The 18535-nt window shown below is 32.4% G+C and overlaps 1 protein-coding gene across 1 annotated transcript in view; it reads left to right on the top strand.

Moving 5' to 3' along the window:
• LOC130447339 (protein O-mannosyl-transferase TMTC1-like) overlaps nt 1-17817 on the top strand; it is a 315042-nt gene extending 297225 nt beyond the window's left edge. Inside the window, exons 13-17 of the mRNA XM_056784106.1 lie at nt 2152-2295; nt 4566-4771; nt 5117-5252; nt 7895-8021; nt 17060-17817. Of these exons, the coding sequence (XP_056640084.1) occupies nt 2152-2295; nt 4566-4771; nt 5117-5252; nt 7895-8021; nt 17060-17203 (757 nt within the window). The 3' untranslated portion in view covers nt 17204-17817. The remainder of the gene's footprint in view (nt 1-2151; nt 2296-4565; nt 4772-5116; nt 5253-7894; nt 8022-17059) is intronic.
• Nucleotides 17818-18535: the final 718 nt, after the last annotated feature.

The raw sequence follows: 18535 nt of genomic DNA, 5'->3' as shown, positions 1-18535 counted from the left end.
TGCGTTTTTGTGATGGAATTTCGAACAATATCCAAATTTTCTATCTTTAGCCACTGAATGATCATCGGAAAATGGAAACCCAAAGGTGCAATATCTGGTAAATACGTTGGGTGAGACAGTCTCTCCTATTCCAACTAATTAATTTTTCCTAGGCATAGTAATTTTTGTGCTATATTTCTCGATATGATTATTCACAATGAAGATCTTCATTGACAATTTCTTCAGGTTTCAGTACTAGGATGAACAACTCCACACAGGAGCGCATTTTTTGGATATTAATCCAGTTTTGCATTTTTATTCCCCAAACAATTAGAAAACTTTTCTCTTTGGTGCCGTTTAAGCAATACGTTGCATGTAATGAATCGGTTTGCATTGTTTCTAATTGAACAAATTATAGGGGACTTAAGCAACTGCTCAATTTAGTTTCACAATCTGCTTTAAATGTTCCTCGATTATGTCCTGCCCCTAGTTTGTTTTTGGTTTTCTCGATCGATAGGATCAAAGTTAATTTGTTACCTTTGTGAATACATCAACGTTATGTGATGAAAACTGTGATCTGAGTGAATTTCTATTTACGATGTAGCAAAAAATCTAGCGTTATCTCAGCAAAATAACCGTTGTGCTTCAAGCTTACATTATTTTGAGCAGATATGATAGAAAACTAGGATCAATGATGAATGGATTGAACTCCAACCTAATCCATTTACAAGTAAATTATTTAGCAAACCCGCATGTTTATATATAACATGTAAACTTAATGATCATATATTATTAGTACATGTCAATCACTCGGTAAGATATTTCCTTGGTTATTTTGGTTACTTTGGTTATCCTATATTATTTCCATAGTGATTACATCAACATACAATAATAGATAAACTACCCAGGCCCTCAAGTTTTGACGTCTATTGTTCAGAAATGAGTCTTTTCATTATACAAACATATATAATGAGTGTCGTAAAATATTATTTAATGAATGAATAAATTTCGACGGAAATAATAACATATTTTCAAAGATTAGGATTTTAATGTGCCCAGAAAAACTGGAGATATATATCAAGAAAATATGGTCAATAAGTGGATACGCGGCAGCCTGTTAATGTCATGCTATATACTGACTAAATTTTTCATACAAAAATTCACTATGCTCGTAAGCGTACCTTCACAAAGTCTACTTCATTTAAACAATGATGCAAGTCACCGCTAAGCCGCAATTAGGAGTTTACTGGTCTGTTACACATTTTTATTAATCAATATTAACTGTTTCTGCTATTGCCATCACCGTATCACTGTTTTGACCGTATCGACTTCATAATTAGCAGCAACAGAAAACTAGCATAAGTACGGCCATCATCGTGTTACTGATAGAATGTAAAGATCGACCAACATAGCTTTGCCTCTGAGAATTGGATGCGCAGTAGACTAGACGGCGGAGTAGGGCGAGAGCTCATTAATGTCGAGGATTTCGTGCAGTCAACAGCTAACAGTATAGTTGGAACCAAAACAATCCCAACCCATTCAAAAGTCAGATTTCTCTAATTTCTTTTATATGTTTTTAAATCATCTTGATTTAATGTCTCTTCTGTTTTTTCAAATAATTTTTCAAAGATAGATAAAAATTTTGACGTTTCGACTACTTTCAGTCTTTATCAAAAAATCATCCAAAGATTTGATAAGCCCAAATAATTGATTTGATTGCTTTATGAATGAGCGATATTCCATCCAAAGTTTTTTATACTTTCAAATGTGAGCATAAATGTGATATGACCATCACTGGATTGTTGAAAGTTAAAAGACAATGTGAGATGTGAATCCTCACTTTGTCATGCCCTCTTGAATTTCCATGGAACTGCAGCTACATCGATAAAAGCCACTAGACTTCTGCAAATCTTAAGACAAACCAATATTGATAGGTTTGCGAAAAAAATTCCTTCTTTTGTCGATGCTCATTATGAAACACCTCCTGCTCTTAACAGCAATGAACGTTTTTAAGAGAATTTTATAGATTTGAATGTTAACAAAAAAGGGAAATTTAGATTTAATTCCTAGAAAGTCAATTTGAACAAGTTTAAATGGACTATGACCAAAAACATAATGCCATTACATTTGACGAAAATGTAACAATTCATTGTAATAATATTTTTGTTACAGATTGTGGCCATCGTACGCTAGTGCACACAATAATATCGGAACTTTACTCGATAATCGCTATGAAGCTGAACTACATTTCCTTTTAGCCATTCGACACTCGTCCGAGCACATTAATGCTCATTATAATTTAGGAAAATTATACAGGTACGGACTGAGTTTTTATGATTTACTCAACTAATTGTTTCTACTCCCATGTTAAGAATATTTTAAACGACAAATACATTAAATGAATATTGAAGCATACTGTTTACTGCTCTTGGAAGGTATTCGAAGGACAAGCTTTTTTGAATAATACAAACTCATGCTTAGGAACAGTCGATATATTAGTTCAAGAATCCTTGGGTACGTTTCAAGCTTATGTGAATTGTGAATGCACATATCAAAAGACACTCTAGCATATATATAGTAAATATCAGAGAGAATATACTATAGTCTGTCTGGGCTCCATAAATATCCAACTTATCTGTTCAACATCTTCACCACAATGCACTTGACACGTTTATCCTACTGGTGCGAGTTATCTTCATCACATCAATAGTTTTTCTTATCTTCTGTTGTTACCTCACACATCATATAGTTGTTAGATACTTAGAAGTATAGAAAAAAAGTATAGGACGTCGTTGATCCACTTATTCCAATAAATTTCTTTTTTATGAATTCAGAAATTATTCTCCCAGCTATTACTCTAGGAAACAAATTAGGCAATTGGGGCTTAGTAGGATTATAGCGGTTAGATCAAGATCTAATGGAAGTGTCAGGTGCTTTGAAGTATCTCATCTTAATTTTGATAAATCTGGATATAATTTGATGAATTGAAATAATCTCAAATGTACTGAATCTCAAATTTTGTCACGTTCGACCTTTGAGGAGAACGGTTCAGGCAGAAGATGCCCCAGATTTTCCTGTCATTCCCAGGCGGTTAAAAGATGTGTCAAAATTGTACCTGAAATCACAACAGTTGTATTAGAATATGAAGCTGAAGATGGTTTCATTTTGAAAACCTGCAATCACGAAATATTACGTCAAAGTTTGGAACAAGGAAGGTTTATAAACCAGTAAATTAGATATCTATATGTTCATTAAAAAATGAGAGGTAGTTGGAAGTCGATCCACCTTCTCGTAGTGACTTCTAAGTAGGTAATCTTCCTCTTATTACATGGAAAAAGCTGTTTCTTTTAATTTCGGTATTTTTTTGCTATGTTATCCAATATTGACACCTTTGCAGTACCCGAAGACGAACTGTTTTAAATTGAATATTTAATTTACTACTTTAGAATACAAAATTAATTATTTTACTATTAGAAGTCGAGACAAAAAACTTGATTCTTTTTTTATATTTAGGTTCCACCTTAGTATACAGTTTGTTCCAATATGTCACAATATAGTCGTTTATGAACTATATAAACATAATTTGTTGTCTTAGATTACGTTCGCAGTTTTTATCCACTATTGTTATGAGAGTGAATTGCTCCATTGTTTCTTTTCTTTCCTCACAACTTCTTTGGTATTTAATTTACTAGAAGTTAACCATTTCCATAACCAATATAATTTGTTTGCATACCGTATCTAAAAATTAGATTCTTCAATTACTTTTGCCTTCTTTTTATAGATGTAAAATACAAGTGCATCTTTGTGAACAATTATATGAATCTTCAAGCTTGGAGTTTCTATTGAATTTTATTTATACACAAATTTTTGCCTTCTTCTTCTATTTCTCACCTTTTTTATAACCTCTGTTCATGTTATATTTTTTTTTCTCCAAAAATTGCGCGAGTTGTGGTTTCCCACGATTTCTGATTTCTAGTTTTTCTCTTTTCCATATCTCTAGCTTGCCAAAGCCTTTTGGCTGGTCTGTTGCTCTCCATTCTACAAATGTCCAAACTATTCAAGCTGTTGTTTTAAAATTGCTTCGATCACAGGTTCAATATTCAAGTCTCCTGTTATCGTTTCGTGTCCTATTCTTTTCTGATGACACCTGTGACGTAAGTACTTCATTTCAGCTGCGAGAATATTGCTCTTCAGTGAGTACCCACCTTTCGCTACCAAGTACGAGGACAGGTGAAATACTGATTTTTACACGTTCATTTTGTTTCTTTTTATTCGTTTTCTTCCAAGAAAATTTTTGTTCAGCACATAACGAAGTTTAATTAGCTTGCAAATTCTTTCCTCCACATCTGCTCCTTGATTTTCATTGCTCTGTATGTCTACGCCTAAATATTTGACACTCTTCACTTGTATCACAATAACTAATAATAGTCAAATCAAGAAAGAAAACGAAGCATCCCCTTTTTAGAAGATTATTATATTTTTATAATTTGAAGACGACAAAATTGATTACTATGTCAATTATTCGATTACTATATCAATACCAATAAATATTAACATTCACTATTCTAGCTGATTATTTTTTGTAGGATGAACAACAGATCAGTTGAATCAGAACGTATGCTCAGAAAATGTATCAAATTGGATCCAAGATTTACTCCAGCTTACATCGAACTTGCCAAACTACGCGGACCTAACGATCAGAGCGTTAATCGATTGTTAAAAGAAGTTGTTAATATGAATCCATCCGATCCTTATTTTTCTACAAATTTCGCTCATTGGTTATTAAGAGAAGGTACGTCAACTATTATATCATGGCCGTGAATGGTTTGAATTTACTAATTAACATGCTTATTTTCTGAATTTATAACTAGAATATCCAATTACTGCATGACTTTCTATTCCCATGTTATTTCTCTATTTCTTTAATAACTGATATTATTGAATTAGATACTCACAGCAACATCTATTCTGAATCAGTTTGGAATAAACAATGTCTGATTATATATGAAATTTTCCCCGATTTTCTAACAAACATTTTTTGAAGATAAAATAATAGATCTCCAATGTTACAAGTTGCACTGTAATGACAAATCGTTTACTTTCTTCATACAAAACTGATATATTTATATTTTGACAGGCCATCATCAAGATGCACTTTGGTACTACTGGAAATCTCTCCAGATATCGCCAACACATGAAAAAGCACTGGTTGGAGCTGCAAGAATTTTGCAAAAAGTTGGTCAAAAGGCGAGGCTTTTTCAGCTCATCACCAGGTACGCACTCCTTATTTCCCACTTATTTATATATTATATTTGATATTTCATATTCTCAATTCCCTTGTATTATTGCCTCCATACATATTTGTATCTCGGTCATTATTTTGTTATAGATCCTACATATCAAAATGAAACATATTTTTTCTCATATCTCACGCAAACCTTGATCACGTCTCTTTGCTCTGAGCGGTTATTTAAAAGATTTTTTAAACTCTTTGAATAGTATTCTATGACTTTTCCAGTTATTTGAGGTTGAATGCTCAATTATGTAAAACATAATCTATTCTATCTATTCAAGTATCTATAACTTGCTTTAGGTAGAACATTAAGATCTTAAAATATAGTTTAATTTTGTTAATGTTTTTTTTTCACAAGCTTCATTTGTTTTCATTGTTATATAAAATGAGTTATACGTAAAACTATTAAAAAGACGTTTTTTTTGACGAAACTTTTCAATCGCGAATAAATCAAAAACTAGTGATCTGGCGAAAAAACTTTAAGTGGCATTTTTTATTTTAAATTTGCTGATCTCTCGATTCCCCCGATTGCCCACTTCGGCACCATGTAGATATCGCTTTTTGGATACACACCTATCATCTGTCAAAATTTCAAATAAATCGGTGATGGATTAAAGAATTCTATGCCTACATGTTATAGTAACATTTCAGAGAAGTAAGAAGTGTTGCAAACAGTTTGAGACTACTACAAAAATTTACGCCGCATACAGAATGATACAAGCAAAATCGATAGTTTCCAATAAATATTTTAGATACTGAGCCACGGAAAATTTTCATTTCAATGAAAAGTGGTCAAGTGGATAATTTTGTTGATTAAATGTTTTATTGTTGAACTGATCCTTATTAAAGTTTTATTGCCTAAAGTTCGAACGAATTTCCGCGTGGTCACAGAGAACGAATTTGGTTTCAGTTGAAAGCGTACTGCTTATTAAAGCGAGATATATTGAAATCGAGGATTCCATGGAAAAAATAAATTATCTACAGTATCTTACGCAACCTCGCTTATTTGCGGAATAATCGTATTACGGAAATTTTAATAAATAACTATATTTGGAGTTATCAATAAGCATTGTTATCTTAAACAACTTTTATCTATTGGGATTATGTTGAACAACGTTGAAGAACATCTGCCGTAGTAGTATCGGTAAAATAGAGTCAGGTCAGCGACCTGTCTTCAATGCTCTAAGTTGTCTAAGTTTCTCGTCAACTCTGGATCGCCTGTGAGTCAAATTGCTCTTTTTTATTTAGTTGAGCAAGACTCCAAAAATGGAGGAATCTTGACCTTATAGAAAATTAGGAGCTATTACGGAGTGTATAGCTTTTTGGTTTTAGAGAGGGCTTCAAGCTTTTGTGAAGCTGCCTTAACTAATTCGGCTATTTTGCTATGTCAGGATATATTGCTTTCATCCCTGACATCCGACAAGTGAATTTAATATCTTATGTCTAGATAGAATCAAATCCTGATCTGCGGTGCCAGCCTTCTTTGAAAATACAGCAGCTTGAGTCTTGATGGTGGTGATTTGTTGCTGCCTATGCATTTCGGTGTTAGCCGAGTTTATTGGGGCGGTTAATTTTAACGACGACATCAGTCTTCTATCGTCGGCGAAGCTATAGATCGGTTTTGCAGTTTTGTCCAATTGAATGTTGATGTATTGGAGAAAGAAAGTAGGTGACAAGATGCATCCCTGGGAAACACAAGCGTTGACCTAAAACCTGAGGTGTGTCCATCGATAGCGACTTGGATGGATCAGTCTTTGTCTATATCAGACAGTCAAGTACCAGATTTAGAAGACCTGATTGGATGATGCAGCGATCTTGCATTTCTCCAGTAGGCTCGATACTATTCGAAGAATCCGAATAACTTTCCAATTCCATGTTCATGGTTTGAAATTGAATTAGAATGTGAAGTATTTGAAGATAAACTATTCTTTCTCGCATATATCACTATAGAATTGTTCTGGTTGTCCCAATAAAAAAAAACTCTGCCGTATACCGTTAATACAGTTGCGAGAGAAAATTATAACAAATATAGACCCAAGATAAAACTATTTTGAAGCTTGTATGCCTGACGCTAGTCGACTTCATTGAGTAAAAAAGCTGAAAATCCAAATTTCATAAAAATAATCTGGAGAACAGAACTAATAATCGTATTTTTTAGAATATCTAGGATATATTTGATAACTAGATGAAAGAAATAACAAGCGTCCAATAACGTGTACATTACCTATTAGGTTTAATTGGATCTTCATTCTTATGTTGGTGGTGATTATTTTAGTTTTTGATGAACGTTTTTTACAACAAAACCCACTTCTTATTTGAGTATCTAGATTCAAACCTATAACCTCAACAATATACAGAATGTGTGAAAGAGTGTGATGATTTTTTTGTTTTCCACCTCCAATCAGTTTGTTTTTTTCAAGCATAAATACTTAAAAATTGTTTTCTTCAAAGTAAATTTTTATATCCCTGCATCTGCAGTGAATGCGGCGAGAGCCATTCCTATTGAGACACACAGTACATTACTTGTATCGTATTTTCAAATAAAACAGTAATTCCTCATAATTTCACTATGAATTCCGAAAAATTATGAGAAACCCTATAATGGTTATTTTGTTTTTACAGGTGGCAAGTTATAAAGAGAAATGGTAAAGGGCAACTTCCGCTTGGACTCCATTTATACCTACAAGTATGGCATTTGAAAGGAGAGCTAAGCCATAGGGCCCGAATATATGACATAAATTTAACCCCGGTAAGAAATAATCTGAATTTGATTTGTATAAATGTATTCGGAATGAACTTTTAATGATCCTGCTGAATAATACAATACGAAAAGTGATTTCTACTGTTGGTATACATTAACGACATCTTGAATCCAAATGCTGCAGTCTTCGAAAAGCTTTATACTCTGCTTTTAAAAATTCTCATCTGAAATTACATGTTATCCACAGAAAAGCTATTGTCACAATTTTAAGTATATACAAATTCAATCGAATTCTCATGAATATTTTTTAATTCTAGGTATTGCAGAATTTTGAAATTATATTAAATGATATGTGCCAAAAAAACTGTTTTACCTTTTTTACTGTATCGCAAATTGCATTTTGAGTTAGGATTTTTTACAGCCTTCGATTTTAGAAGTGCCTTATGACCAATATTATCTCAATTTGTCCTTTTTATATAAGATGATTCAATAAAGGTAGGAATCGTATTTATTTTAGTTTATAGAAGTTTAATCATAAAATTGTGTAATCCGTAAGTTCATTTCTTATGAACTTCGTTCGAGTGTGTATCACAATTACGATGGAAATAATTTTGTTGTCTACTTTAATTTCTATACAGTTGGTCTCAAACAAAAACTAATACATTTTACTTAAGAAAAATGAAAATGGAGCTTCTCAACAACAACTTCTATTACATATTTTTTTCTAAACTCTTCATGAATAACACTGGCGTCACCCAGCATAATTCTAGGGAACAAAAATGTGTCCCAGGAAAACAGAAACCAAGAGTGTCATTCATTCTCAAAAAGCAGATCCACATCAAACTTTTTTAATAGCAAGTGTGTCCATGTGACACGTCAAGGTATGTTATTTCTCTTCACAGCATTTAATCCATGGAATAACCTTGAATAACCTTGAAGTTATTTAGTTATTCTAATTTAAACATATTTCAATGACGAAACAGTGGGGTGAATTTATACACACAGTGTATCTTACTTACGTTATTCAGTTAAGTACAACGTTCGGTTTACTTTTCACTACCTGCATCTGTTAGAGACAGTGACTCTTTTTATATATTTCACTTTACAAAGCCTCCTATTTCCTGAGAATATCTACTTTGTCGTGAACAAATAAAAAGCCTTAGAAATTGACTCCATAAAAAACGTCATATTATAATGTAAAACAAAACAAAGAAATAGCCGCCACATAAAAAAACCTAATATACTTAAATATACCTGGTGCGTCCACCAAACTTTAGCTTTGACAAAAAATTGTTACGAAATCTTCCACAACATGGACAGTGGAGCCGTTCCTGTTTGATTATACCAATAGAACAGCCAACCCATATATCCGATTTCTGAGTCGTACAATCCATTAATTGCTTGATGTTATATGAAGTATAATAGAGCTTAAAGATTCTCATTCTCTAATGAGTAAAATATATGAGAGTTGTTCCTTAAGTTTTGAAGTGGACAAATCAAATCAAATATTCATAATTATAGATACCTTTTTGCCTGCGTTTGAACCAATTGTCGAAGCATTTTTTCCATTCCGGTTCCTTCGAAACATGTAATTTCAACGCATCATTCGTCTCTTCGGGAGTAGAAAAACCTTGATCTCACAATTTATTCTTCATCTACGCGAATAAGAAGAAATCTTCAGTGCCAAACAAGGATTGTACTGCGGATAACTTCAATTCGATGTTTTGAGTGTTCAGAAACGTTTTTGTTTGAAGTCATGTCTGAGAGCTCGTATTGTCGTGGTGGAGAATGATTCGTTTTCTGCGATTTGTTTCCCTGCTTTTTTCAAACATTTCTGGCAAACTTATTCTGTATGTACCATTCAGATTTGACCATTCTATGTTGCTCTATAAAACGGTGGTGACTTTTCCAGCTATTTTGCTTTGCTTCGAAATGCTCCGTGCGCAAATTTTTCCAGCTTTTTTGAGCGATTGTTAAATTGTGAGGTTCCCATAGTCTGGTTAATCAGTCGTTGACAATGCTAGAGTCGAATATTACTAGTTGTAGGCACCTAGAAAAGTGATTTATCATCTTTCCAAAATCAAACCTTGAAGAAGTTATTTTCTATAAAATACTGCATTTTCATTCGCCAGGTATTGTTTTGTTGTTTGGAGAACCATTTAATTAATGTTATTTGGAATAATTTTAAAATTTCTGCTCTTAACTGATAACTCAAAAATTCAAAATATAGAGAAAAAATAGCAATTTTTGTAGTGAGGTGCATTACTTTCCAAATAATGTGCCAGCCGATATCAATTGCTATTTAAAACAAGTAAAAAAGTCGTCGCGAGAGCCTACATCGCATAATTTACTGTTAGTTTCCTTGAAAAATAAAACAAAAAAATATTAAAAAATCTATTTATTCAATCATTTTGTCCTCATTATCTCTCGACATTTCTTGAAATGGTATGAAAAATGACCACAAAGCTGAAGTCCATTGGAGCCGTTTGATGTTTATCGATGTCTGATGATGTCGATTCACTCCAGTACTTGTCATTTTAGGTCATCTGGCCAATGGGATCACATTTGTTTCAGAAAATGCCCAAAATTTCTTTCGTTTCGTTGTCACATCTGAAACTGCAAAGAAATTAAATGTGAAAAACCCGATTTTGCTACATGCTTCTTGTAAGGATATATCGTTGCTACAGATAGACGGACGGACGGACAAAACGCCAGTAAAAGCGTATTTTTTTGTAAAAAATCATATAAAAATGTGTCATCCATATAATAGTATATTGCGTAACAAAAGTTGTAAGTAACCCATTACGTACGAAGTGAAAAATTATATGTGCATGAATTTCATGAATGCGTAATGGACTTACAACTCGTGTAACGTACTATACTATTTCTACGCCCATTCATTTTCATCCATTAAATAAGAAACATCGCAATTATTTAAACTTTATTATAATAGTTGTTAATAACAATTGAACAATTATTGTAAATCGACTGTGCCTTATTATTTAAAGGTGATGAACGCTTATTTATAATTGTAGTACTGCTCGGTACATTTGTAATGCGTATTCATTTTCATTTTAAAGAAATTGATTCACATAGCCTAACGCCACTGTAGAAGATTGCCAGCCACCAAGCCGTTTGAATGATAGCACCTCCTGCATCAACTAACATAGCTTTGGTTTCGGCAGTTCAAGATATTCAGCAATTTTACGTGGTGTATTGCCGATTGTGTTTATCCCCACAACCCGTTTTATGCATTTTCCATTTCTGTAATTAAAAAATAAAGGAAGTTCCATTTCAGCAGGACTTAAATTCATGTATTTTTGACATGTGATAATCCAATAATGAGGGTGACCTGAAAACAAAAACTCATTTTTATGTGATGATAATTAAACATTTTAATTGTTCACCTTTGACAACAAATGTTTATCGTCTGGGGCATTTTTCAGAAACTTAGTAATTTGTTCTGTAGAAAGGATTTTTGATGTTTTACTTCTAAAACCATCCGATTTCTACTTCAGTAGGGCGATTAGTTTTGGGTAATTTGCTATGTTAATGTTATTATTAATGTTTAGTGTAGTTCTTAGCATCGAATAAATGGCCCATAGAGAAGATGACTTCAGAGTTTTTGATATTTTTTCAAAATGCGTAGTAAAACAATCTCCAAAAAGAATTTAACGTTATGCTTGTGTCGCCAATAAATAAATTTTTGATGGGTAATTTCGTACCTTACTTTGGATTTTAGCGGTAACAAATTATGTGTGGCAGCTTGAGCTTTTTTTAATATCTTCGGTGGAATTCTCATAATTTCATCACTTTCACTACTATCATAGATAAAGTTGAGAAAATGTTCGGATACAATCATATTTTGTTCAAGAAATTGACAATATAAATGACATTACATTTATCTTCATAGCATGCTACTTAAGAAACAGTGTCCTATTTTTAAAAAAATTGCATAATGTGCGGCCTACATTTTGGGGGTATCCCTCTTTCAATCCTGAATATATCTTGCTAATGCTAAAAGTTTTTATGTTTTTTAATTGACTATATTTGTGTAAATAGACCAAATAAAGTCTCACGTTAATAATAATTTGATTGTAATTTAATTAAATAAAGAAGTTTTCTTCTCAAAACGCACGTGTATGTTATGAGATCTCATTACGTGCATGTTATTGTTAAATGTCATTTACAAAGAATGTTGACGGTGTGATTTTTGACGTTTACAGACATTTTATGTATTTCCCACATTTCCAAAAAAATTTGATTTTGATTTTCTGAAAGCTTAAGCTTTTGTTGGAACACCGTGTATATTTCTCACCTCTACTACTTTAATCAGCTTTAAAAATATCCAGTAGAGAAAAGCTCTGAGAAGCACGGATGTGATTCGAATTTCATTTAATGGAATTTAACCATTGTTTCCATTAACTTGACATGGTGTATTGTCTTACTGAAAAATAATTTGCTTCTTTTGTTCTCCCCTCTTTAATAATGTATAGTTCTCGATACTGTTGAATGCTTCTTTCTTGTATAAGAAGTCGATGATAGTATATCGCATGTTCCCCAAAATATCGAGACTAAAATTTGACATCGATTATTTCGCGCTGTTGACGGCTTTCGTTGAGTCCAGTTCACTTAGCAGATTTCTGATTCAGGTGTTGAGTGGTGTTAACAGGTAATGCATGTTCCCATGTCGAAGAAGATTTTTTTTTATTTGCTCAAGCTTCAAATGGCGCTCATAATAATCAATTCGTTGTTATTTTCGCTTTTTTGATGGTATGCTGTCTTTCATTATCATAATTAATTCAAATTAGTGATTTCCACTCTTTTTTTTATTTCGGTATTATGTATGAACTGACCTTTGAGTATGTTGTGTGTGCTTGTAAAGTCACAATCAATCTTTGCTTCCTAGTCAGTAACGGTTGGTTTAAATAATAAAGTTACCATAATGATCTTGGTGTCAAGTCTCTACATCAAAGGTATTTTTTCCGTTAAACTTGAATGCCGTTTACTTAAAAAAATCCCAACAGAATCTATTGGAGGAAATGAGCAGATAATTGGACAACTGTCGTTTAACAAACGGTATTTCGAAGGGAAATTATGGAAATGTTATTTTTGGTTTTCTCTCTCCATCATACGGGAAAGTTATTTATTGATCTCATTTATATTATAAGTGGTGATTACTGACCGCCTATCATGGGTGAAGAAAAATCATCCGCAAGCTCGAAATGTATCTTCTGGTATACAAACGGTTCGAAGCTAGCGTAAGAAGTTGGATTAGGCATTTAAGGGCCATAACGCAAGCTCTCCATTCATCTAGGAATATCGGTGACCATTTTTCAGTAGAGTTGCTAACAATGAACAAATGTGCTCAGAAATTTTGGATAGAAACCTCTCTATAAAGCACCATCACATTTTCTCAGATAGCCCAGAGGCCTTTAAGGTTCTGAAAGATATTTAGTGTACGTCCAAACTAGTCTGGGAGTGTGAACAAGCTGTAAAAGCCCTAGCTAACAAAAACAAAATAGCCCCAATGTGGCCATTAGGCCACCAGGGTATACCAGAAGATGAAGAAGCCTTGCCAAAAACGGGCAACGAATCCAAACCTAAAAACAGTTGGTTTTCTCTCTCCATTATATAGGGAAGTTATGAATTGATCTTATTTTTGGACCAATGGATCAAATGCATAGCCTGTTTTACAAAGATGTCCCATTTGAAGTGGTAATTAATGACCGCCAATCCTGGGTCAAGAAAAAGCAAGCTCGAATTGTATATTTTTGGTACCCAGACGATTCGAAGCTAGCGCAAGGAGCTGAATTGGGCATTTGTGGGCCAAAACGCAAGTTCTCATGACTGGTAGGACACTTCATGCCTAAAACAATCCAAAAGACTAATAAGAATCAAAATCTGGCTCATATACTGGGCAACTATAATTTTATCATGATAAAAAACTCATACCTGGCACTAATGGGTGATCCGATGATTCCTAGCTCGTATGACACGTCACACCAAACATTTGTTTTTTCAAAATACCGTCATTTTGCTTTAATTATGTTAGCTTTAACTACGTAATTGGGATTGTCTTCGCTCCAATATCCACATTTCAAGTCAATTGTTTTCCTTTTTATCTGAGATTCTCAGATTTCTCAGTCGATATAGGAAATTCAAATTTGTCAAATCCTGTGTAACCTTAAAGGTCCAAGCACCGGTTTTTTCTCAATATTCATTTTTCGTTATAGTGGGTTCAAATTTACAGCCTTCATTTATTATTCTTATCAATTTTTTCCAAAGGTATATAGGAAATATTGCTAAAAATATCTATTTATTTCAAAATATTTCTTAATATGAAAGCTTTTTCGGAGAGAAAAAATTGAATACGTTATTTTGTTCCAATTCGTATTCAATAAAAGGCTAGTGTTTATTCAAATTTTATCATGTTAATCTCAAACTATTGTAATGTTTTCCTTATTTATTTATATGATTTCTATTCGTGTAGTGAATTAACACTGTCTCTTAGGTACTTCATTTAAATACTTTACACTACACTTAACTTATATAATTCACTTATCACTTAACTATCTTAAATAATATTATATTCAGTTTGATAGATTATGACTAAAAGGTTTACTATTCAACTATAACTTGATAGATTAATCGATTCATGATAGACATCTTGAATTATACAAAACGTTTCTTTGTAAATCTAACAAAAATCAAAATTCATAGTTTTATAGGTAACGCGGATAATTTACTATTTGCAAATGTATGGTTAATTATACCCATATTTCCTTTTTCATGAAATTTCATAAAATCGTGCATAGTTTCTTGTCCTGAGTGGGCATGATAATGTCCTTGTTTTTCAACTTTGCGCACCAAACTTCTTCATAAAATAATATCACAATTTAATTGCAATAAAACTTTGAACTGAGATTTTTATGAATCTATATTTCTCATTCACAGTCTATTTCAAGAAACTATCCCTATATATTCCTAAAGAATTAGGAATTCCTTAAATACTCATCTTGGAAATCATATAATATTATATACAGAGTAGACAAAATTTTCGAAAAAGTTCATTATATGGCTTATTGTAAGGAATATCATATAAGTAATTCAGAAAAATATTATACGTCTTTAGGATCCGTATTTTGAAATTATTTTGCAGCACAACGGTATTATATAACTCCATTTCAAGCTTCTGATAGGATTCGTTACGATATACAGACGTATACATACATTGTAATGAAACTCGCAGCTCAGGTGGCAGAAAAAAAATTTCATTTTACCAATATGAAGCAATAATTCCCTCTTGTATAAGAGGTTCACGGAAGCTCAAAACATCTTATTCTACTAGGGTTGAGATAGACAAATAAAAACAAATATGTATGATTGGATATGGTTTTATTAATTGCTTCTAAGATCAATATATATTTATGCGTTTGAACCAGTTGTTGAAGCATTATTTCAATTTCGATTGAGGCACCTCCAAAACATGTGGTGTGAACGCTTCTTCAGGTGTAGAAAAACGTTGATCTTAGGAAATAAGAAGAAATCATTGGGTGCCAAACAAGGAATATACGGCGGATGTTTGGACTGTTCAAAAACGGCTTTGTTTGAGCTAATGCATTTCCTAATGTTTCGAATACGTCTGGCAAACAAATGCTGGTGTATCATTTAGAATCGACCGTTTTATTTTACTCTAATGGAAAGATTGTCACATATCCAGTTATTCCGAATAAACTGGTGACCATTTTTTTCGAAGTGCTTCGTGCGCCAACAACTTTTGGTGGCTTTTGCTCGTCTTGAAAGACCAACACATTCGATTGTTGTTTAGTTTCGGTTCATATGCACAGATTCTGTCGCGTCACAAACATATTTTGAAGAAATGCGATTGAATTTTTTCAACATTTCTATGCACTAATCGACACGAGCTTCTTTCGAGGGATTGTGAAATTATACTGTATCCAATGCGAGTAAATCTTATTGAGAGCCAAATTTTCGTGGTAGTAGAACTAATGCCTCAATCTCATGGTATGTCACATAAAGTTCTTGCATATTTAAACACAGAATAGATGTTCTCTTGCACAACAGCCGATTCTTGACGAACCTCACAAAGTTCATCCTATAGTGTGGTGCTCGAGATAGTGCTTTATCACCAAAAGTCGAACCGAGATGATCAGCAGTCCACGTCGGATATTATAGAAAATCACTTCACGAAAATGTTCGCGTTTTATTTACATTTTTTGACTTTTTGTAGATTTATGTTTCAAGTATCTGTAAACAACTCGAATGGCTCTCATATGACAACACGTTCTGAGTAAGTTTACCATTAAAGCAGCCCTCGTAATGATCTATTTTCAAATAGGTTATTAACATAGTTTCGTATTGACGCAGTATTATAAACGGATGTTCCATCTTGTAAATACCACATTCGCGCTAAATATTAATTGAGCATAAGGTAAGGGTTTAACAAAAGTTAAGTTAAAAAACCCAATATTCTAGCTCCATTTTCGTTCTTCCTGTATACAAAAGAAACAATGATTGTCATATCCTCACCCTTAAATAGCAGTATAACGTACTGAATGTTTATATCAGAAAATCATGTTTTATTTGTGGAGTAATTATGTAAACAAATATATATTTGCAGACAATTTTATAATATAAAAAAGTCCATATACTGATTTTTTTGTAAAATTGGTATAAAATTGGACACTGATTGAATAAAAAGAAAAGGAAAAGCCACGCGAAACTTTTTCTTCTACCAAAATAAAACTGGTGATACGAATAAACCGAAACCATCACTTTATATCTAAGTTTCAGTAAGATCGATATCGTCCTAATCGCACTAGAAAGTAAGAAATACGAGGATTACTGTTTGGATTTTGATTAATCGGACAAATTGAAGTGTATTCCAAGAGATTTTTTCTTAAATGACTGCGCAAATGGGATTAAGATGTTGATTAAGGTATTTTATTAAGAAGCTCAATATATTTCACACTGATATAAAAGAAATTACAAGATTAATTAAATTTGTTTTTGTATAACTCTAAAAAAAATAATCGACACTTAATTTCTGAATAAATTTTCAGAATAACACGAAATCAACAACTTCAACAGCTCAATCCAGCAGTAGTACTAACAAATCCTTAAGCAGAAACAGTTCAAGATCTCGAACAGAAAACACCGATTCTCTAAGACCTCTAATGGTCTCCCATTTTTCGGATAGTGTATAAACATGATAACAATGTTACGATTGGAATGGTAGACAATTCAAAATAGAAGTAAACTAATGAATTTATCAAAATTTCAGTATCTTGCTTAAAAAATTAGACGTCATGGTATTTGAGGTAACAAATTTGTTAATTTGTGTTGTGTTGTGTTGAGAGTAAACATTTGAAAATGAATAAGGAGCTTATGACACATCACTAATTGTAATGTGTGTAATTGTTTTGGAATTAAAACATTTTTCGAGAGAATAACAATGGACAAGTAACAATCAATAATATGTTAAAGAACTAACTAAGACTTAACAATTGACTAGATTACCAGAAAAAAATTAAAAAAATTCCTGTTGTTGGCCAATATATTGGCCCAAATCACACGAATCTTTTATGAATAACCAGCAATTGAATGAACTTGTTTTAATGTCCTGACGTGGCTATCAGTCGTTGGAAAAATATTGGACAACAAAGGAGAAGTCGGAGAAGTCACCAAATTCCTTTCTACTAAGCAACAAAAGCTCCACAGCGATGTGCGTCATGAAAATAGTCGAAAAATGTAAGGATAGTAAACGCATGTAACATCGATTCCAAGTGAAAAAAAAATTGAGAAAAAATTGAAAAATACTTTCTAGATGACTTATATATATCTACAACAAATCAATTTATTCCTAACAACACAATAATAACGAAAAAATAACAGTGGAAAATTTATACATTTCCTTGTGATAATTGATTATTCAACCAACTTGGAACTATAATTTTGAGAAAACGCTAACGATTCACGTGCGTGCTTCGCGCATTAAATTGTCTACCTTTCTAAAATTTATTGATAAACTAATAAATTGTGATTAGTTTTGTAAACTGTTTCGCAGTATTAATATTATTAAGACACATTAATTGAATTCTCTGAATAACACATATTTCATTTCGCATTTAGTAGCAAAATTAATATTTTGTACCAATTTAAGTACCCATTATACGAAATTTATTTGCAAACTTTTTTTATGTATAGAATCACGATAAGCATAAATATTTTTATAAAAATTAGCTTAATCTTGATAGTAATGGAGAGTCTGTTGGAATGATTTCTGAGGAATATATACAGGGTGTTCGAAATAAGTTTATATGGTTATAGCTACTTCAGTTTGATAATATTTTAGTGAGGGAATTAAGAATAGCTTAACTTAAGTCCTCTGGAATGAAAATATGTTAACTCAAGTTATAAGGTATGTATAGAATCGCCTTGTTATATTTAACGTTGTGTTTTTTTTTTAAATCCATAGTCACAAAAATCGTGAGCTGAGATCGTTTTCCATAATTTTTGGCATATTTTGAGATTGTTTC

This window comes from Diorhabda sublineata, chromosome 8, assembly GCF_026230105.1.
Source record: "Diorhabda sublineata isolate icDioSubl1.1 chromosome 8, icDioSubl1.1, whole genome shotgun sequence".
NCBI classification, from domain to species: Eukaryota; Metazoa; Arthropoda; class Insecta; order Coleoptera; family Chrysomelidae; genus Diorhabda; species Diorhabda sublineata.
The sequence above is the reverse complement of the archived record's forward strand: the minus strand, read 5'-3'. Positions and strand labels throughout refer to the sequence as shown.